At 43.7% G+C, this 17,520-nt stretch overlaps 2 protein-coding genes across 6 annotated transcripts in view; one reads left to right on the top strand and one right to left on the bottom strand.

Annotated features, from left to right (window-relative positions):
- LOC104049538 (core histone macro-H2A.2) overlaps positions 1-10,829 on the top strand; it is a 28,609-nt gene extending 17,780 nt beyond the window's left edge. For all 4 annotated transcript variants that reach the window (XM_064464655.1, XM_064464653.1, XM_064464654.1 and 1 more), the window contains exons 5-9: positions 1,212-1,322; positions 3,076-3,175; positions 4,114-4,203; positions 6,260-6,434; positions 10,098-10,829. In XM_064464655.1, coding sequence (XP_064320725.1) covers positions 1,212-1,322; positions 3,076-3,175; positions 4,114-4,203; positions 6,260-6,434; positions 10,098-10,263 — 642 coding nt within the window. In that variant the 3' untranslated portion in view covers positions 10,264-10,829. The remainder of the gene's footprint in view (positions 1-1,211; positions 1,323-3,075; positions 3,176-4,113; positions 4,204-6,259; positions 6,435-10,097) is intronic.
- A 391-nt stretch (positions 10,830-11,220) lies between these two features.
- On the bottom strand, positions 11,221-17,496 carry AIFM2 (apoptosis inducing factor mitochondria associated 2). Of its 2 annotated transcripts, none has more exons than XM_064464651.1 (8): positions 17,312-17,496; positions 16,280-16,395; positions 14,727-14,846; positions 14,246-14,338; positions 13,821-13,929; positions 13,472-13,693; positions 12,514-12,714; positions 11,221-11,687 (listed from the first exon to the last, which is right to left on the bottom strand). In XM_064464651.1, the coding sequence occupies exons 1-8, from the start codon at positions 17,484-17,486 to the stop codon at positions 11,533-11,535; spliced, it is 1,191 nt and encodes a 396-aa protein (XP_064320721.1). In that variant the 5' UTR covers positions 17,487-17,496; the 3' UTR covers positions 11,221-11,532. The 2 variants fall into 2 exon arrangements, with proteins under 2 accessions (XP_064320721.1, XP_064320722.1); XM_064464652.1 differs by having other exon boundaries at positions 13,472-13,624.
- Positions 17,497-17,520: the final 24 nt, after the last annotated feature.

The raw sequence follows: 17,520 nt of genomic DNA, 5'->3' as shown, positions 1-17,520 counted from the left end.
CACTATCCAGAGAACTTGTCCCGACATGGTACATAAATGTCATTTTGACAAGCTCTTTGTTTCATGTGTTCTTAGGTGTGCTGTTGTTAATGGTTTTTAAAGGAGTTCAAGAAGAGTAAAGGAATCTGAACTTGACCACTGCACCTTCCCTTATGGTTGCCCATCCTCTATCACCATCCAGAATGGTTTAATTTGGTAAAGCAGTAACCCAGATCCGTGCTCTTGGTTTGTCATTCCGGAGCATGCATCTTAAAACACTGCTAAACTTTTGATTGGGTAGGATTAAATGATATTAAGCTTTTACCTCAGCTTTTTAAACTTGTGTTAAGCACACCTTTCTGGAGGCCTCTAAGCTTTAATACACTTCCATAGCTGAGAACATGCAGAAACAACTTTTAAACAGACAACAAAGTTGCTTAATGGGATGCTTAATAGGCAGCCTCTGTGTGTTGATCTAAGTTACCGCCTTACTTTGAATTGTGCACATGCAGAGTTTGGGGCTTGTTAGGAAGAGTTAGTGTCTTGACACACCTTCAAGCAAATATTGAGAGATGTGAGGAGATGCTCCTGCAGCCCTGGTAGGAACAGGTTTGCTGCTCCTGGAGCTAGGCTGCATGAGGGAGTGTGTGCCACAAAGGGGATTTTGCATTCAAACTTCAATTATGAGTTATTTTGTCATTCTGACATACCTTGTATGGAGGTATGATGGCTCACTCCTGTCAACATGGATTCGGATTTATGATTTATTAGCTGAGGCTTATGATTTTTTTTCAGATCGTAAAGTTGTTTTTTCCTTCAGATTGGAGCATTTGACAGGGTTACTAAGTTACTAACTTTGATTTAGTATGAGCTCTGCTCTGTTAGCAACAAAAATAAACTAGCACACACCCACCCATAAATACAACCTTAGTTGTTAGTAAAACTACAGATGGATGTGGGTGCTCTGACTCTTAATGTGACTGCAGACGTATGTAATGCCTCAGATGAACCACTGATGTTTTACATAAACATGATGCATTACATAAACAGTGAAGACCTCTGTTGTTACATAATCTTTGGGGGTTAAAAGGCTATGAGTAATATATTGATCTAAGCAGATGAGATTTGTAGTAACTGATTAAATCTATCCGTTACTAAATAATGGTTAAATGTTGATTATTTTTTTTTTCCCTCCCCCGTGAGAGTTCTTGCTTTTTTCTGCCCCCAAATAGAACAAACAAAAGGACAATGAAAAAGAAGGAGCTTCCAATTCAACATCCGAAGATGGACCTGGGGATGGTTTCACTATCTTGTCCTCCAAGAGCCTTGTGCCAGGACAAAAGGTAACGCAAAGTTATAACAGATTGGCATCACAGCAATGGAGCCTAGCATAAATAGAAGGATGCTTCTGATCTAACACCAGTACAAAATCATCTCCCCGTTCTCCCTTAGTGGTCTGAAATATAAGACCAAAACTCACTCAAGTCATGGGCGTGGTAGAGGGTCTCAAAAAATATGTCTGCAGGTAAAAGATTTCCGAGAATAACTCTGGGCAGCCTCTCTGCTCTATAGAGAACCATACTGATTCATTTCTTGGCCTAAGCTGTGTTAGAGTTTTGTTCAGTTTTGACTTGGCTGTGTTGTGCCTGGCATCCTGCCAAACCAGGTTTTGCCTTCTAGGCTATTTAATACTTTAAAAAGAGTATTTCTGGGCCAGGCCCCAGGATCACCCAAAACTTCCACATGTTGGTTTGTGGCAGAAGCCTGGATTCTCCATCTGAAAGTGGGCTGTGGGGTGCTGCTCTCTCACTGTTTAAACTGAGGACCTCACCAGAGCTGCAGGGCATGCCTACTTCTCTGTCTCAGCACAGACTGTGACACCTCGCCTGGCCACAATTACAAAACCATCCCACCAGAATACCCACGTGTCCTTGGTGTCCAGCCAGCTGTCTGTCCCTTTTTTTTTTTTCTTTCCCCTCTGTACTCACCAAGAGGGAGAGGTTTTGCCTTCTGTAATTTTTGGACCCTTTGAATGAAACTGGAGTTTTTCTTACAGATTTAACTGTGGAGGTATAGTCAAACTTTCTTATTATTTTCAGTAGTAAGGTCATCTGGAAAAATTGTTCTTCCTGAAACTGCTTCTGTAAGCCCCCTGTACTGATGGTATACCCTGTTGTATGAAGCAGCACTTAAGAGTTCAGTCTGCCTGATCCCATCTCTTGCTAATGCAGTGGTCTAGAATGGGCTAGACACATACTAGATCTAAAAGGTTGCTAAAAGCAGTAATCTGGCTAGGTGAATGAAACTTGGATCTCCTTTATTAGAGTTCATCCCTGTCCTAAGTTCCTGCAGAATCTGTGCAGCTCCTCACTTTGTTCTCTAAAATAGGCAGCGCTTATTGTTCTGGTTAGGACATAAATACTACAGTGTATCTTGGAAGAAATGAGGCATGCTGGGCACATGTTCAGCAACTCTAAAGTCTTTTTAATGGTTTTTAGGGTTTCTGTCCTCTGTTGTTGCTCAAAGTGATGAGGCTGTGAAATCTGGGGAGTGGCCTTTTTTGAGCACCTTAAGGCATCAAGTTTTGGCCAGTTCCTGTATCCAGACGTGTGGGTGGGTAAAGCATTCCTTATTTTATTTATGCCAGGAAGTCAAAGGGAAAATAATTACTTGGATGGTAAAGCCTTTATAGCTCAGGATAATGTTCAGCCCTTCTTCTCAGTCCCTCCAGTACTTTACTTGGGGGCAAGTGTTTTCTACAGGAGAAAAGCTTTTTAATTTTAATACTTTTCTCTTTAAACAAAAGCATTTCCGAAGTCAGCCTTTTCTCTTCAAACTGTGATGCTAGAACATGAATTTTCTAGCAGTAACTTCTTCTGGAACAAGCTCCCACTCTGTGGGCATACCACAAAACAATGAGTAGTGTACAAATTAATTAACTAAAGGCTAAAAATCAGAATCAAACATATTGAACACAATAAAACTACAGACATCTGAAAGACTGAATCCAGCCTTCTTTCATTTTAATTTTTTTGTTAGGAAAATGATTTTGCATTCAGATTACTATTTTTTTCCTACTTTCTTATTATTTTACAGCTTTCTCTGACACAGAGTGACATCAGCCATATTGGCTCCATGAAAGTAGAAGGCATCGTTCACCCTACAACTGCTGAAATAGACCTCAAGGAGGAAATAGGTGAGGCTCTGCTACATGCAGAAAAAAACAGATCTAGAGTTGGAACAGTAGCTGGTCTACTAGCTGCCTGCTGAGATCCCGTCCTGTTTCATCTGAATCTTCCCCAGGCCATAAAATATCGCTTACAACACTTCTGAAAATCAGGCTGGATCTGACTAGGTATAACAGGCTGATCATTAATTTATCTCTTTTTTTAATGATGGCTTACGACAATCAAAACACAGATAATTTGTTTAAGCACATGAGCAGCAAAGGTGTAAATAATCATTACTGCAGTCTTTACTGGATTATTTTTACATTTGCCTCTGCAAATTCTGTGAAGAAAATTATATATGAATACCTTTAATTATGCTTTTCATTGCAGGATTTTACATACTTTAGATATACTCATGTACAAAGCCTTATGCTGCTCATGTGAAATAAGGAAATATTATTACTGCTGGTGTACAAATACGGAAATTGAAGCAAGAGGGAGGTAAAAAAGGGATACACAGTCAGTCACACAGAGCGGCACAGAATCCAGTAGCAGGCTTCTGGATTCATTGTTTTGTACAGTCAGTCATCAAGACCTCCACTGGCATTCCAGCTGTGTTTAGTTCAGAAAGTAATAGAGTTTGTAGGTTGAGTAGGTTTTGGAGGCTGAAAATCCAAGTCCTGAAAATCGCACTCTTCACTATTTTAGCCACAAGCCAGAGTAAGATAGAATTCTTACAGATACTTATTAAAGTTATTTCCAGTGATAACATACAGGGATTTTCAAAACCAATAAAAAGTAAACTTTATCTGTGGCTAGATAGAGTGGTAAACATAAACTTCAGCTGCTGCTGATAGAGGGAAACAGGATAATATGTGTACAATGTTCTTCTTGTAAATAACATAGAGTTGGGTTTTTATGCTGATACCCTGAAGCCAAGGCCTTTTGCTCTGTGTCCTTGCAGGCAAGGCATTGGAAAAGGCTGGAGGGAAAGAGTTTTTAGAAACAGTGAAAGAGCTTCGCAAATCTCAAGGACCTTTGGAAGTTGCTGAAGGTAAAAAGGATACTATGCTCTTTTGGAAACAGCTCATTCCATATGTTCTTTTCTCTGGACATTATAATATTTCTTGATTATGTATGTGCCTTTGCTTATGTGGTGTAAATGTTTCTGTTTCTTGTTCAAAGCTGTTGCTGATAGGGATAGCCTGCTTAGGGGAAAAAAAAGGAAGAAGAATGGGATACCTGTGTGCTATGCACATCCAGTCTTTCAGCTTCTAGGTGCCACCGTAAGTTACAGCAGGCCGATTAATTTACCTTAGGCAATTACTGTCTGTGAGAGTCCAAAAATGAAGGAACACTTGTGCTGTCACCTTTGTGCCATCTTTCCTGTTCTGTTTTTGTACCGCATTCCTTAGTGAGGATCAGAAACAGCATTCTGTCTAACGTAAGAGGTATAAGAGCAGTGACAGTTTACAAATCCTGCTTTATGCATATTTGACAAACAGTATAATCCAAACAATTATTTTACTTTGAACACAAATAAAGATGTGATATGATCTTTAGAACTGACATGCTTTTTGGAAGAGGAAATGCTGCTCTTCTCCCAGGCACTACAGCTACATGACAGAAATACAAATTACAGAAGAGCTCCCTTCAGATGTTTAACACATCTGTAGCAGTGAATAGTTTGGGGTTTGAGAGTCTGTCTTCCTTTGTCAACAAATTAAACCAGTTCATAGGGGTTGAAGGTAGCTGGAGGGCAGAGGGAGAGAAGTTACAGTATATCTTCCAGTGCCTTATTTAGCTTAGTATCTCAACACCCAAGAAACTAAATGCTTTAAATAGTCTTGTTTTTAAAATTTCCTAAATGAATAGCCTAGTTTTATAATCTCAAATGACAGGGAAAATTTTGTACAACAGACTTTGCTTCACTTCTGCAGTGAATCAAAAATACGTGCTGTAACATCAAAGTAAACTACTTTTCTCTGTCAACATCACTACCTAACTAGAAAATAGACTCCTTTTACACTATTAAGCCAGTCCCAGGAAAGAAGATAATCTTAGTTGAATAGATAGGAAAATGTAGGCTCCCAAGCATTGTGTTGTGTTGCTATGTTTGAAATTGCCCCTTCTACTGTTTTTGAGGCAAGCGATAATAAATGGTTGTTAATCACTGGAGGTCTACTGCAAACACTTGAGCTCTGGCCTAATGGGCTTGAATTTGAGTGCTGCCCACAGGACACCTGTGTTGTTTTCAGTTGATTTGCTCCCTGTGGTTAAAGACCTGACATTTCTCTTCTGGTTGAAATTTAAGTGGCACAGTGAATCATTACACAGAACTCCTCTGTGCCTGCAACAGAATTCCTCTGTGATGGTGGACAAGTGAATTAATCCAAGTTTTTCATCCTTGGGCATTAACTGCATCACTAATTTGGGTGATTAACCTGAGGTTCCCAAGACCCATATTTTCAGAAGTGCTAATTTTCAGAAGTGCTTCAGAAGTTCACAAATGCAACAAAAGCAAACTGATGCCGTGCTGTGGACTCTGCAGGCCCTGGAGAAATATTATGTTTTCTGAAAAATTAATCTGGGATTCCTAATTGGACACCGGGGTGGAGACTTGCAACAAACATCTTTGATTTTCATGTCATTGTCTGAAATTACCCAGCTGTGAAGCAGGTCTAAGTGTTACACCCTAACATACTGGAGCTGTAATGATGACACAGGATATTTGTGCAAAGCATTTAGATAAGGCTGTGATGGCACTGCAGAAATGTCTATTGGGGGATTAACGATACTGTGTCCAGTGCAAGGTTTTGATACTTTGCATAAAACAAATCCAGATGGCAGGCTGAATGAGAAAGCTAAAAATATTAACGAATAACTCTGTTAACCAAATGAGCCTCGGGTTCTTTGGTCTCCAAAGAAATAAATGATCACAAAAGTAATGATGAGACAGATTATGATTACAACTGAGCCGTTGTGGCATATTATAATCCCTAATATATTTCTTTGGAGAGGTGATGTAATTAAGGAAGCACGTTGGATTGAGAGGTCATTGCAGGGTGGTTTCTATTCAAAACTAAATGTTATATTTTCATTTGTGTTAGCTGCACTTACTCAGTCTAGCGGCCTAGCAGCAAAGTTTGTCATCCACTGTCACATCCCACAGTGGGGCTCAGACAAGTGTGAAGAGCAGCTTGAAGAGACTATAAAGAACTGCTTAACAGCTGCAGAAGACAAGAAGCTGAAGTCCGTGGCTTTCCCCCCATTTCCCAGTGGCAGGTATGACTCCTTCTGCATAGGAGGGCTCTGTATCAGGTAGCAATGGTATAATTAGCTGTCAGAGAGCTGCTGCTGTGATAGAGAGGTACCCTCTGGTCTGTGGCGTGAAAGGGGCTGACCTTTCCTCCAGGTAGGGCTGTGGCAGGTACCGTCTGACCCAGTGCTTCTCCAGGTTAAAGGAGCTTGAAGTGCAGTGTTTGCATGGAACAACCAGAAAACCTTTATACAGAGGAATTAGCTAACCCACAGGAGAGCAGAGTGGATTTGCTGTGGTTTAGAATCACAGAAGTTGGAAGGGACTTCTAGAGGTCATTTAGTCCAACCCCGCCCCTGCAGTAAGCGTGGACATCTTTAACTAGATCAGGTTGCTCAGAGCCACGTCCATCCTGACCTTGAATGTTTTCTATTGCTAGGCAATAATTTTCATTCTACTATGGGTTTGCACCACCTCAGTTTTTATGTGCCTTCATTTTGCTGTGGTGAATCTTATTAAAATTACATTCATACTAATAAGACTATACCAGCATCATACTAGAATCAAATAACAGTGATGCAGCCTGAGTTAGGTAAATGTAGGGTGTTCACTTAAGTCATCCCGAGAATATACATTAAACAGACTAATCACATGAAATGTTTTCTTTCAGAAGAAAATCAACACTTCTCAGATATAGTTCAGCTTTAAAAGGGGAACTATATGAAACCAGCTGTGAAACTACACGTTTCTTTCTGATTAACTAGCAAATAAAATGTGCTTGACGAAGAAAGTCAAAGTATTTATCTTCTTCTTTTTTTTTAACTGCCAGTTTGTTAGTCTTGTTTGTGATCAGAGACCAAGCCTTACAAGCCCTGCGAACTGCAGAAGTTGCTCTTCTGTGTTGGAGTTCACAGGCTTACGTTTAAATTGAAATGTAACTACTGATTTTGTTAGTACTGCCCTAAGAGTAGAGTACATAGTACGGTCTAGTTGCGTTGGCCCAGTAGTGAATAAAATGGAAGTAAAACTGCATTTTGGTCAGTGAAATCACCACACATCACTGAATGCACAGGAGGTGAAAATGCCATTTTTATCTAGACTTTTTTCAAGGCAAAATAGTATTTTTATGGATCAGGACAAAAGAATAAATAGAGGGGCAGTGATTTTTCTTCCTTTATACACAGATCTACAGTGTTCAGTCAAAGTGAAATGTGATAAATTGTTTTACCACTCTTTAGTAATAAAGTTCAGCTTTCAAAAATGAACTGTGGCTTTTAGTGCCCATAGAAATATGTAAACCTCATGTTTCCTATGAGCGTTATCTAAGAATAATCCAGTCTTGGAGCATTAGTCTTAGTGCAGATCCTTCAGCTCCTTAGTTCCATTTCACTCTCTGTTGATCTTAAAATTACTCCTGCTAACAGAAAATAGAGTTAAGTCTTCTCTTACCAGGTGCTGCAGGTTTACACTTTATTTATCAAAGGGCCTCAAAGTTGTCTGGAAAAAGGCAGAGCTTTTCAAATAAGACTTAATGCATTTGCTGTCATTTTATTCCACCTACATGTCTGCACAAGAAATACTGGTTTTGTTGCGTAGATCAGGAATTATGCTGTATCGGTTCTGTGAACTTTCATCTTTCTTCTTTCCCATCTTAGGGGCTGTTTACAGTAACTGATATAATGTAGCAATAGATGGGGTATCTCAATTGTGCCAGGGCTTTTGACCTCTATGATTGTGTCATTAAGAAGTAAAGAAATGCAGTTTAGCTGAAGTGCCTTGTGCTGTGAAGCAGATACAAATTAACTGAAAAACATTTTCGGAAAGTCCTTATCAATAGCTTGCTGCCAGAAAGGTGCATTAGCTGGGTTGCTGCAGATACTGTCCAGGGACTGAAAGTAGGAAAATCTGTTTGCTAGTAATCATTTGGATTGCAGTGAATATGGATACAGCAGTTGTTGGTGACTAGTTTCCATGCTCTTTTTTGGATGGTTTTTAATATAAATATGATAAGTAGTCTGAAATCACTAACATGAAATTGAGTAAGCAGAATTGAGTAGCAGTAAGCTTAGAAAGGGAAATAAAACAAATGCACATCACAGTGCTATCAGAGAGTGGGGAAAAAGATAAAAAATACTGCAAAGGCAGCTCTGGATGCTGTTAAAAGAAATACCATAATTTGTCAAGTGTAAGGATTGTTCAGCACCGGGGTGGCTTATCTGTGTATTCTGATGTAGCCCCATCACTGAAGACCTTTAGGTTAGACAAACTTTTTTAGAAGCAGAAAAGTTATATGTAATCCTGCCTCAGGGGAAGGGCATGGGCTAGGTTGTGCTGGCCAATTTTTTTTTTGGCATGGATCTAACTTCCCCTGGAGCATTATCATGCCATAGAATCTAAATAGGAGGCATTAAACTCAAGCGCAGCCAGGAGTTATGCCCAAAGACCCATCTGAAATCTCAGCTGTGTCTTAACTCACCTGCAAACAATTCAGTATGTCCCAGTAAAGTCTCATCCAAACTCTCCAAGGTATGTGGCTTCCTACGTGCTCATGTAGCAAGCACTGCGTCGACACTCTCCAGTGCTGTGCAAAATCAGCAGAACTCTGACAAGCATTGTCAGGCAGCAGAGAAACTCCAGCAGGGAGTGCAGGAGAGTGTCCTTCCCTCCAGATGTCAGTGGCAGAGACACAGATGTTTCACTTCAGGAAGGGATGCTTTCTAGGTCAGGGAATCTGTTTAGTGTTAGACAAGTAGAACAATGTGGAGACCTTCCTAAGCATAAGCATCCTGCAAGGCAGCATGTTTCATTAGCCAGGCATCAGGTTGAAACTAGAACAGTTCTCGAAATTATGTCCAGCATTATAGCAGTTTTATTTTTATATAAACAGAGAGGCAAAGCAGCTGACCTTCATAGTAACTGTGATCTCTGCAGTGTGATCTCAGCCAGTTCCCCTATAGCGCAGGGATGAGGACAAAGGAACTGTGGTGCAGCTGAATGGTTTTGTGACTTGAAAAGGGAGTATGGGAGTGATAAGGATGAAAAAGATGCTGCTGCCAAGAAGCTTGAATCTCAAGGATGTGGGCCAGGCACCCCAAGAGATGTCACGCAGTTGAAGAGTCCAGTTACTGTAAAGACTGGCAGCTTTTAGCTTTTCAGTTTGTAGGTTAGAGAACATTACCACCAAAATGAATGAATGAATGGGTCTTGGCCTTAATTTGGCTTGGGGCTGTAACTTCAGTTATTTTCACTGAAGTCTCAAGCAGTGTATTTTTAACGACAGAATGAGGAAGTCAGCTAAGTAGTTATGTCTTGGGTGGGGTTGTTTTTTTCCAGTTCTCAATGAAAAAAAAAAAATCATCCTTTGAACTTTTTAGCCTGCCCAGCATGTCATGGAAAAGTTTAATTCTAAGGGAGGGTGTTAAACTTTGTGTGGGTATAGAAAGTAGAAGCAAATGAAATCAGTAACTGTGCCAGCAAGGAAATTAATACAGCAGCAGATGAATATTGCTATCAAAACCTTGGGGTTTGCTTCTGGGATTTACATGTGGCAAAACTGCAACTGGCACTATCTTAACAGCTGGCTGTAGTTGGTGCGGGTATGGCTCGTTCCTTTCAGCATCACATGTGCATCATGCTTGTACAGGTGGCTGACACTCACTTGTGTTCTGTTTTCTTCCCCTACCACATAGAAACTGCTTCCCAAAACAGACGGCGGCCCAGGTGACTCTAAGAGCTATTTCCACCCATTTTGACGGCACCAGCTCTTCTTCCTTGAAGAACATTTACTTTCTGCTCTTCGACAGTGAAAGTATTGGCATCTATGTGCAAGAAATGGCCAAGCTAGACACTAAGTAGCAACGGCAGCCAAATGAAACTTTATTTTTCAACAAACTTGAGTAGCATTAAAAGCATTAGAGGTGGGTTTTATTTTTTCAATGTGATGAGGAGGGGGAGTGGTAGTAGTGTGATGTGTTGTGACTTGATGAAGAGCTGTGACTAGAGACGAGAGGGGTTTAGTCCGATTTCTTCATGCTGTCAGCATCTTCTAGCTGTTTATATCACCTTAAGCAATTGGGTTACCATCTCTTTTCATGAGTTCGTTTAGTGTCCCTTGTTACTTTAGTTTAGAAGTTTTTAAAGAGTAACCTCATTTTAGATTTGTAGTGAATTTTACACACACACACACACACATGCGCACACACACACACTTTAAAGAAAGCCCTTAAAAATGTTCTGCTCCCTTTCCCCCTCCCTTGAGGGTAGATGGTAAACTTCTGCTTCCAGCCCACAAAGAGGGGAAAAGGATTTTAGAAGTAATGCATGAGGAGCTTCTGTTTTGCTTTTAACTCACAATAATCTCTGTAATTACTGAGAATATTTCATGGTGATTTTGTTTGTTTTATAAGAAAAAAAGAAAAAGATGTGTCAAGTGTGATTATTGTTATAAAACCTACTTTTTCTCTGGGAATTTCTGACCTTAAAACAAACAAAGCAGCAGCATCTCTAATTAAGTGCTTGCTGTATCACACTTAGCACATGACTAGCCAGCTCTTCTGGCTGAAGTGTAGTGCTATCAGTGACGTAACCAAAGCTGCTGTGGAGAGGTTGACACAAAGCTGCATTAGATCCTGTTGAGTTTCAGGACTACCCTAGCCTCTTCAAGGCTTTAGGCGCGCTTTCCCCAGGCAGTGCTGTGAGCCGTTCTTCCTGCATGCTGCAGAGCGGATTCCAGCTCTGTAAGAGTCAGGTACTTTTTAGAAGAGCAAGAGTGGAGAAAGCCAGGGAAAAAAACCACATAACAAACAAACCACAGAGATTTTGAAACCCACAGTGTTTATTGTTACAAATCAAGGTAAACCAAGTTTCTTGCTCAGAGCTATCTCAACAGGGAAGTAAAAGAAACATTCCTTCCCTGGTTTTTATCATGAGAACTTCTGTGTGCTTCATTTGGAAAGTGCTTCCTTCCCCTTTACAGCAAGGCAGGGAACTCCTTTAATGCAGCATGCTGACATGTGGCTTGAGGAGGTGCTGCAGGAGATGGTATCAGTCTGTCCAAGCAATAAAAGTGCACCCTCACCCTCTTCCAGTTGTTGTATTCCTTGCTCATTTGTTACTGATCCCCTCTTAAGAGGGCATTGTCTGTCCCATCGTCTTCCAGCTCTTGGAGACAAACAGGTCCCGGCTCTTAGCAATGGTCACCAAGAGACGTCCCACATAGTAACCGTTCACCTGGCCTACGCCATCGTTCCTGCCCATTGAAAGCAGGAATGTTAGTGACCCTGGAAAGAAGATGTAGAGGTTTAAGTTAAGCAGTTTCAAAGCTAAGCATCATACCCTACTACATGTAGGCGTGGCACTTCCTCCAAACCCTCCCTTCCCACCCCCCCTTATACCCACACGCACTGCTGGGCACAGGACCCACGTGCTGCACGACAGGGAAAGAAGCAGACCCAAGAACTACTCACAACCTCTCTACCATCTGCTCTACCTCTTTCAGTAACAGGGTTGCTGAAGGATTGGGCTGTCTGTGTGTGTGGTGTAGAACGATTCTTTCCTCCCAAGAGGGAGTCTGAGAGGTAGACAACAAAATTTAAGTAGAAAGAAATGTAAATAGACAGGAAAGCCTTTAAAAACCAAACCGCTGTCCAGATATCCTCCATCCACATGGAAGAGCTTTCGGTTATGGTAAGTATTTACATCAGTTGCTTATTGTTCAGTTTGTGTTTGTTGTATAGTGTATGGGGAGAAAGGAGAGAGTTAAGTCATCTCCTTGTTTCTAGTATTCAATTGGACAGTAAGCAATTTAAAGGTAAGGAAACAAGTTTGATGAATAGCAGATACCCACCAGTAGATTTATCAGGAAGACATTAGTGACAAAAGGACATGTTGCATCTGTAGACTGACACAGGTAATTAACGTCTACAGTGTCTCTGGCAAGAGCTAAGATGAAGCCTGACCTATAAGCTGATACAGTCAACCCCATCTGAGAGTTCCTTCACCTCTAATCAGTGTCCCATGCAAGTTCTGATGTGTGCATGTTAAACAGCTGTTCCCTGCAGAAAAGCAACCCAACAGCTAAAGCCAGGTGCTAGGAGATTACCTTACCTGGTTCGTAGGTTTTAAGAGGCTTATGTGTCAGGCTGTTGATGATATTTGTCACCACAACGTTGGCATGGAGCCCAGCGTGGTAGGCCATCTTTGGTTCTTTCAGGTCTGCGCAGTCCCCAATGGCGTAGATGTTCTCATAGCCTTCCAGCTGGAGGTGCCTGTTCACTTTCAAAGCACTGTTACTTGCCATTTTGTCCCCTGTTTTGCAAAACAGTAAGTTTTCAGAAGGGGCTTTGTGTTGCTTGTCATGGCCTGAGACCCCAAAATGCTGCTGATGTTATCAAACATGTCACTGACACAAAGTGAGGAGTTGGTTTTTCACCTGCTTTTCTACACGTCAGGGAAGAGGTGCTTTTTGCCTTGCTTTGTAGTTAATTATTGCAGTCTCATGGAATGAATCATGCTTTTATATTTCAGTAGAAACCTTAAGAGCCAGCATACACAGCCTGAGAAAGAGACTGTATAATGGTCACACTGCCTCACAGTTGTGCCGTAACTGCAATTGGGCTGTAAGAGGACTTGGACTGAAGATGTATCACCGAATAACTAGTTGTCTGAATGCCCCGTGATGCTGATACTTCAGCGAGAACGCTGAATGTGCTGAGCCTGGTTTTGCTCAGAACTCAGCAAGCTTATATCTAGGCTGAAATCCTGGCCTTGACAGCAGGAGTTACCATCGACTTCTAGGTGTCATCTGCCTCATGCTGAACTAGGACACTAAGGCTCCTTGGAGGTATTAGCAGCAGGAGCTGCAGAAGACTGCTGGCCACTTGATCTATGGTCTGTAAGTTTCTGAAGGTCACATTTCACAGTTAAGTATTTAATGTGATGTTAGAGCATTTGCTTGGTCATGGAATGACCACTGCAGGTAGTATAAGGTTGATTCCTAACCTCACAGTACTCGACACTGAAGAACTGTGTTGCTTCTCCCCACCCAGTGTTTTTTTTCACTTACCGAATGCAGCAGCGTATGCTGAAGAGTTAATCTTTATCCCTGTGCACAGGACCACCATGTCAGTAACCACCTCAGTGCCCTTTTCTGTCCTTACTACCATGTCCTTCTGGAACTGGTTTGGCGTGAGGTTTTCCACATTGCTGACCCTTTCACCTGTTGCAACAGAGCGCGCTGGGTCACAAACCTTCACTAGGCTGCTGTTTCCAGCTAGCCCAGATCTAGCTAGAGAAACAGAAATTCAGGGGAGCCATGCAGAGTCTAAAAAGCCAGAAAGAGGATGTCAGGAGAAGATGCTCTGGCTAAAGGAAGAGCAGCTTATAGAGCTTCAAAGGAGTAATTAAGTACGTACTTAATAAGAGGCGCACTCCTTTTCTGAGGAGAATCTCTTTCACCTCTTGACGGACGCTATCTAGCAGCTCCGCATCAGCTAGTGCAATTTTGGAGTGAATGAGAGTGACCTGTTGGGAACAAAAGAGCAAACGGGGGGACACGGGAATGGGACAGGGCTCAACACACGCCGGGTGGGAGCAGCTGTAGCTAGCTTCCTTCCGCCCCGCTTAATGCCCGAGGAGAGCGAGTCAGTGGAAGGCATGTAGTGCCAATAACTGCTGGTGACAGACTACGGGGTGCTCTCAAAAGAGGAGGCAGTAGGGGTGAAGGCTGCCATTGCACAGAGACTCCTGATTTGCAGCGGTCTCAGATACCTCCAGCGGCACCACCACAGAACAGCCTCAGAAATAAGGATGGAGTTAACTGTAACTAATATGCCACTACCTCTTTGGTCGGGTACTCTGTTTTGATCTCTGCAGCCATCTCGACTCCAGCAGCACCACCTCCCACTACCAGGATGCGCTCACATTTCCTCATCTTGAAGTAAAGAGGGAACTCATGTTACAGGAGAACTGGTAAGTGCAGGACGTCAGATACCTTCAGCCACCCCATGAACAGCCCTTTCTGAGATACAGCAATAAACCAACTAGTTCATTACGAGGAAACAAAAACCCGAGAACCCCATGCACTCTTCCTGTGTACACGGTGACTGTTGAGCATTTCAGTTTTCCTCTTGTGCGGACAGCTGGGGCACGCAGAATGCTAGACAAGCTAGCATGTGCTCCTTGTCCTGGCCTGTCCCTGCAGGCATCGTGGTCTCTTGTTCTTAGGCACAGATGGCTCCAGATAACCCACAGTGGTGCCTGGGACAGGGAAGCTGAACAAAGGCAGGCAACACTTCCTAGGAAGTAAGTTGATTCCTCACCTCTTTAACCATGTCTTCATAGGTCTGGATAGCACTTTCCATGTCAATGACTCTGTTGAACTTCCCAGGGAATGGCCCATCGCTGCCGGTTGCAAGAATGAGATGGGAGTAGTGAAGCTCCTGGGAGGTCAGAAGGTGGAATAGCATGTCAGACCTCTTAAAAACAGAGCCTAGAACACAGTTGATGCCTCCTAGGCACTATTTGCTCATTCCCTCTGCTCCAGCCCTTTCTGACAACTAGGAAAGTACTTGCCACTGTTAGAAAGTGACTTTAGGAAGAGACCTGGTCCAGGTGACACCAAGTAACTGCCTTCCTCAGGGTCTGAGAGAAGCACTGTTCTTCAGGTGAGCTGAGAGCTTTGAAGGAATTGCCCTAAGTTTACAGGAAATAACCTGGTATTTATGCCAGCCACTGAAGCTACCATCACAGCTGGCTCCAGAGACTAACTTCTCTCCTTCACCCTCTTCTGAACAGAGCTGAGATGATCTGGTTGAAAAGAGTTATCAGAGCTGCTGCCCTTGCTTCTTCCTGCAGTTAGATAAGGATCTGAGCTGCAGGGTTAATTGTTGAGCTCTAAATCCAGCCCTAAGAATAAAAGCTCACCTGAGCACTAGATGGGGTGCAGTATTTACTGCACACCCACATCCCGACACAGCTCTAGGCCACTTGGCTAGAAGGGATGGTGCCATTCAGCACGTGGAGAAAGCTGGTCTCTATTGCCAAGCTCTTCAGGATGATTAAATGCTAGAGTCTTTCCCCACATTGCCTCTTGGTTTTAGAGGAGATAGCTGGGGGCCTGCCTCTCTCTGGGCAGCCCTCCATAGAAAGAGGTTTCATTCATGGTTTCCTTCCTGTCTACTTCCTAGTGTTACAGGGCCAGTATTAAGCATGAGCATTTGTGTATCTGCTCGCAGGTGGCAGAAACCTAGAGGAAAGCAATTGCTGACTTGCCAGAGGGCTTGGGTTGTGGCTTGTTTGAGTCAGGCATTTCAGCCAAGCTGAGGGTTACATCAGAAGAGGAACCTTGTTGTGCGCATGAACTCCAAGCCCGGGAGTATTAGATAGGTCAGGGTTTGTGCGCTCAGCTGATCTGCGCTGTAGGAGATACGGGGGTGTTTGCCACAAGTGAACGGCATTCCCAGCTTCTGTCCAACTTGAAGGCAAAGGTCCCATTTGTTTTTCCCAGAGCCTGATTCTGTCCTGCCCACACACACACCCTCCTCTGGCAGATGGGAGTTACACGCCTCTTCCTGCTCAGAAACACGTTTTCTGAAGGTGCCCTGTAGTCCTGCTCATCTCGTTCTTTGCCCCCCAGAGGACTCCAGGTATGGCCAGCAGTCTGAAACCTAAATTCCAAGTCACTTCTCCAATGAGACACCACCAGTCAACACCAACATAGCCCAGATTTGGAGTACTGCGTTCTTGCAGCCACGACACAGCTGAAGACAAACCCTAAGGAGGCGACGTTCAGAACACACCCTGCTGAAGGCTGACTCCGCGTTAGCGGGTGATCCCATAAAGCAGCCAAATGAAAAGTTATTACATCACCCACCTGGCCATCACTGAGCAAGACTTGTTGCCTCCCAGGGTCTATGCCAACCACCTTGCCTTGTCGGAAGCTGTCCCCAAAGGTGACAGAGTAGGAGATGAAAGTCTTCTTGGCAAATCCTGTGGTAAGAGGAGACAACAGAGAAGAGCTCTCCCTCTGCGGAGGCTAATGAACCCCTCTTCCCTGCTCCCCTCGTGCCGTCCTTGCTCAGACAAAAGCATTGTATGCGCCCGGGACCACAGGCTGAGCCTCTGCTGTGCGTTATCTCTGCCCAGCAATGAGCTTCAGGACCTTTGCCTCGAATTTGGTGATAAGATCAGCTCCTCGGAGGCCAGGGGACACCCTCAGCTAGATTGCTTTGTCTCTGTTCCCCCTACAGAATCTCCTGTACTGGTTTGCTAGTAAGTGCTCCACTGTGGTCCAGGGCACTTCAGGCAGGTTGTCAGAGGCTTTTTGTCATGTTATCCGCCCCTCAGACCAAGCTTTTGACATCCTTTTGGTGCTTGTTCCCAGCCTTGAACATGAGATTTTCCCCCTAGATCCCCAGTGACTGGAATAATGGGGTTAGTCACGGTCTCCCAGGCGAGATCCCAGGCAAGCCTGAGCAGCTCACCGACCGAATTGTATCATCCAGGGCCTCACTGCTGAGCTGCTCGATGCTTCAAGTGCCACATACAGAAAGAAATTCTTTCACCTTCTTCCAGCTGCTGCTGGGTTTAGCTTAGTCACCTTCTAAACCCTTGGAATTAAAAAAAAAGGACCATCTGAGTAGTTTTTGCTCGGTTTTCCCAGCGGACACGCAATTTTGGCTTAACGCGGGCGGTCTGTGGGTCCTCCCAGAGCCAAGTATTTGTTTTCCAGACAGAAAACATCAAGTCTTTCCCCGTCACGGGGGCGGAGGAGGCACTTTCAGCACTTCACTCCTTGTTTCTCCCCGAGTACCTCCGAGCTGCTGCCGTCACCAGTGGGGGTAAGAGAGCCAACCCGCCGGGACCCACGCAGGGGGAAGGCCGTGGAAATCAGCCGAGCCCTTACCGCTCTCCACGGCGGCGCGGAGGGCAGCGACGTTGTGATGGAAAGCGTCTCTCACGTCCACCAGCACGAAGGGAATGGCCCGGGACTTCAGCAGGCTGGCGGCCTCCGTGCCTCCGAAGCCGCCCCCGACCACCACCACCCGTACGGAATCGTCCACGGACACGCGTGACCCCATCGTGCGGCTCGGCCCGGGGGCAGGGGGCCGGCCC

The sequence above is a fragment of the Phalacrocorax carbo genome, chromosome 13 (genome assembly GCF_963921805.1).
Source record: "Phalacrocorax carbo chromosome 13, bPhaCar2.1, whole genome shotgun sequence".
NCBI classification, from domain to species: domain Eukaryota; kingdom Metazoa; phylum Chordata; class Aves; order Suliformes; family Phalacrocoracidae; genus Phalacrocorax; species Phalacrocorax carbo.
This window is presented reverse-complemented; position numbering and strand designations above follow the sequence as displayed.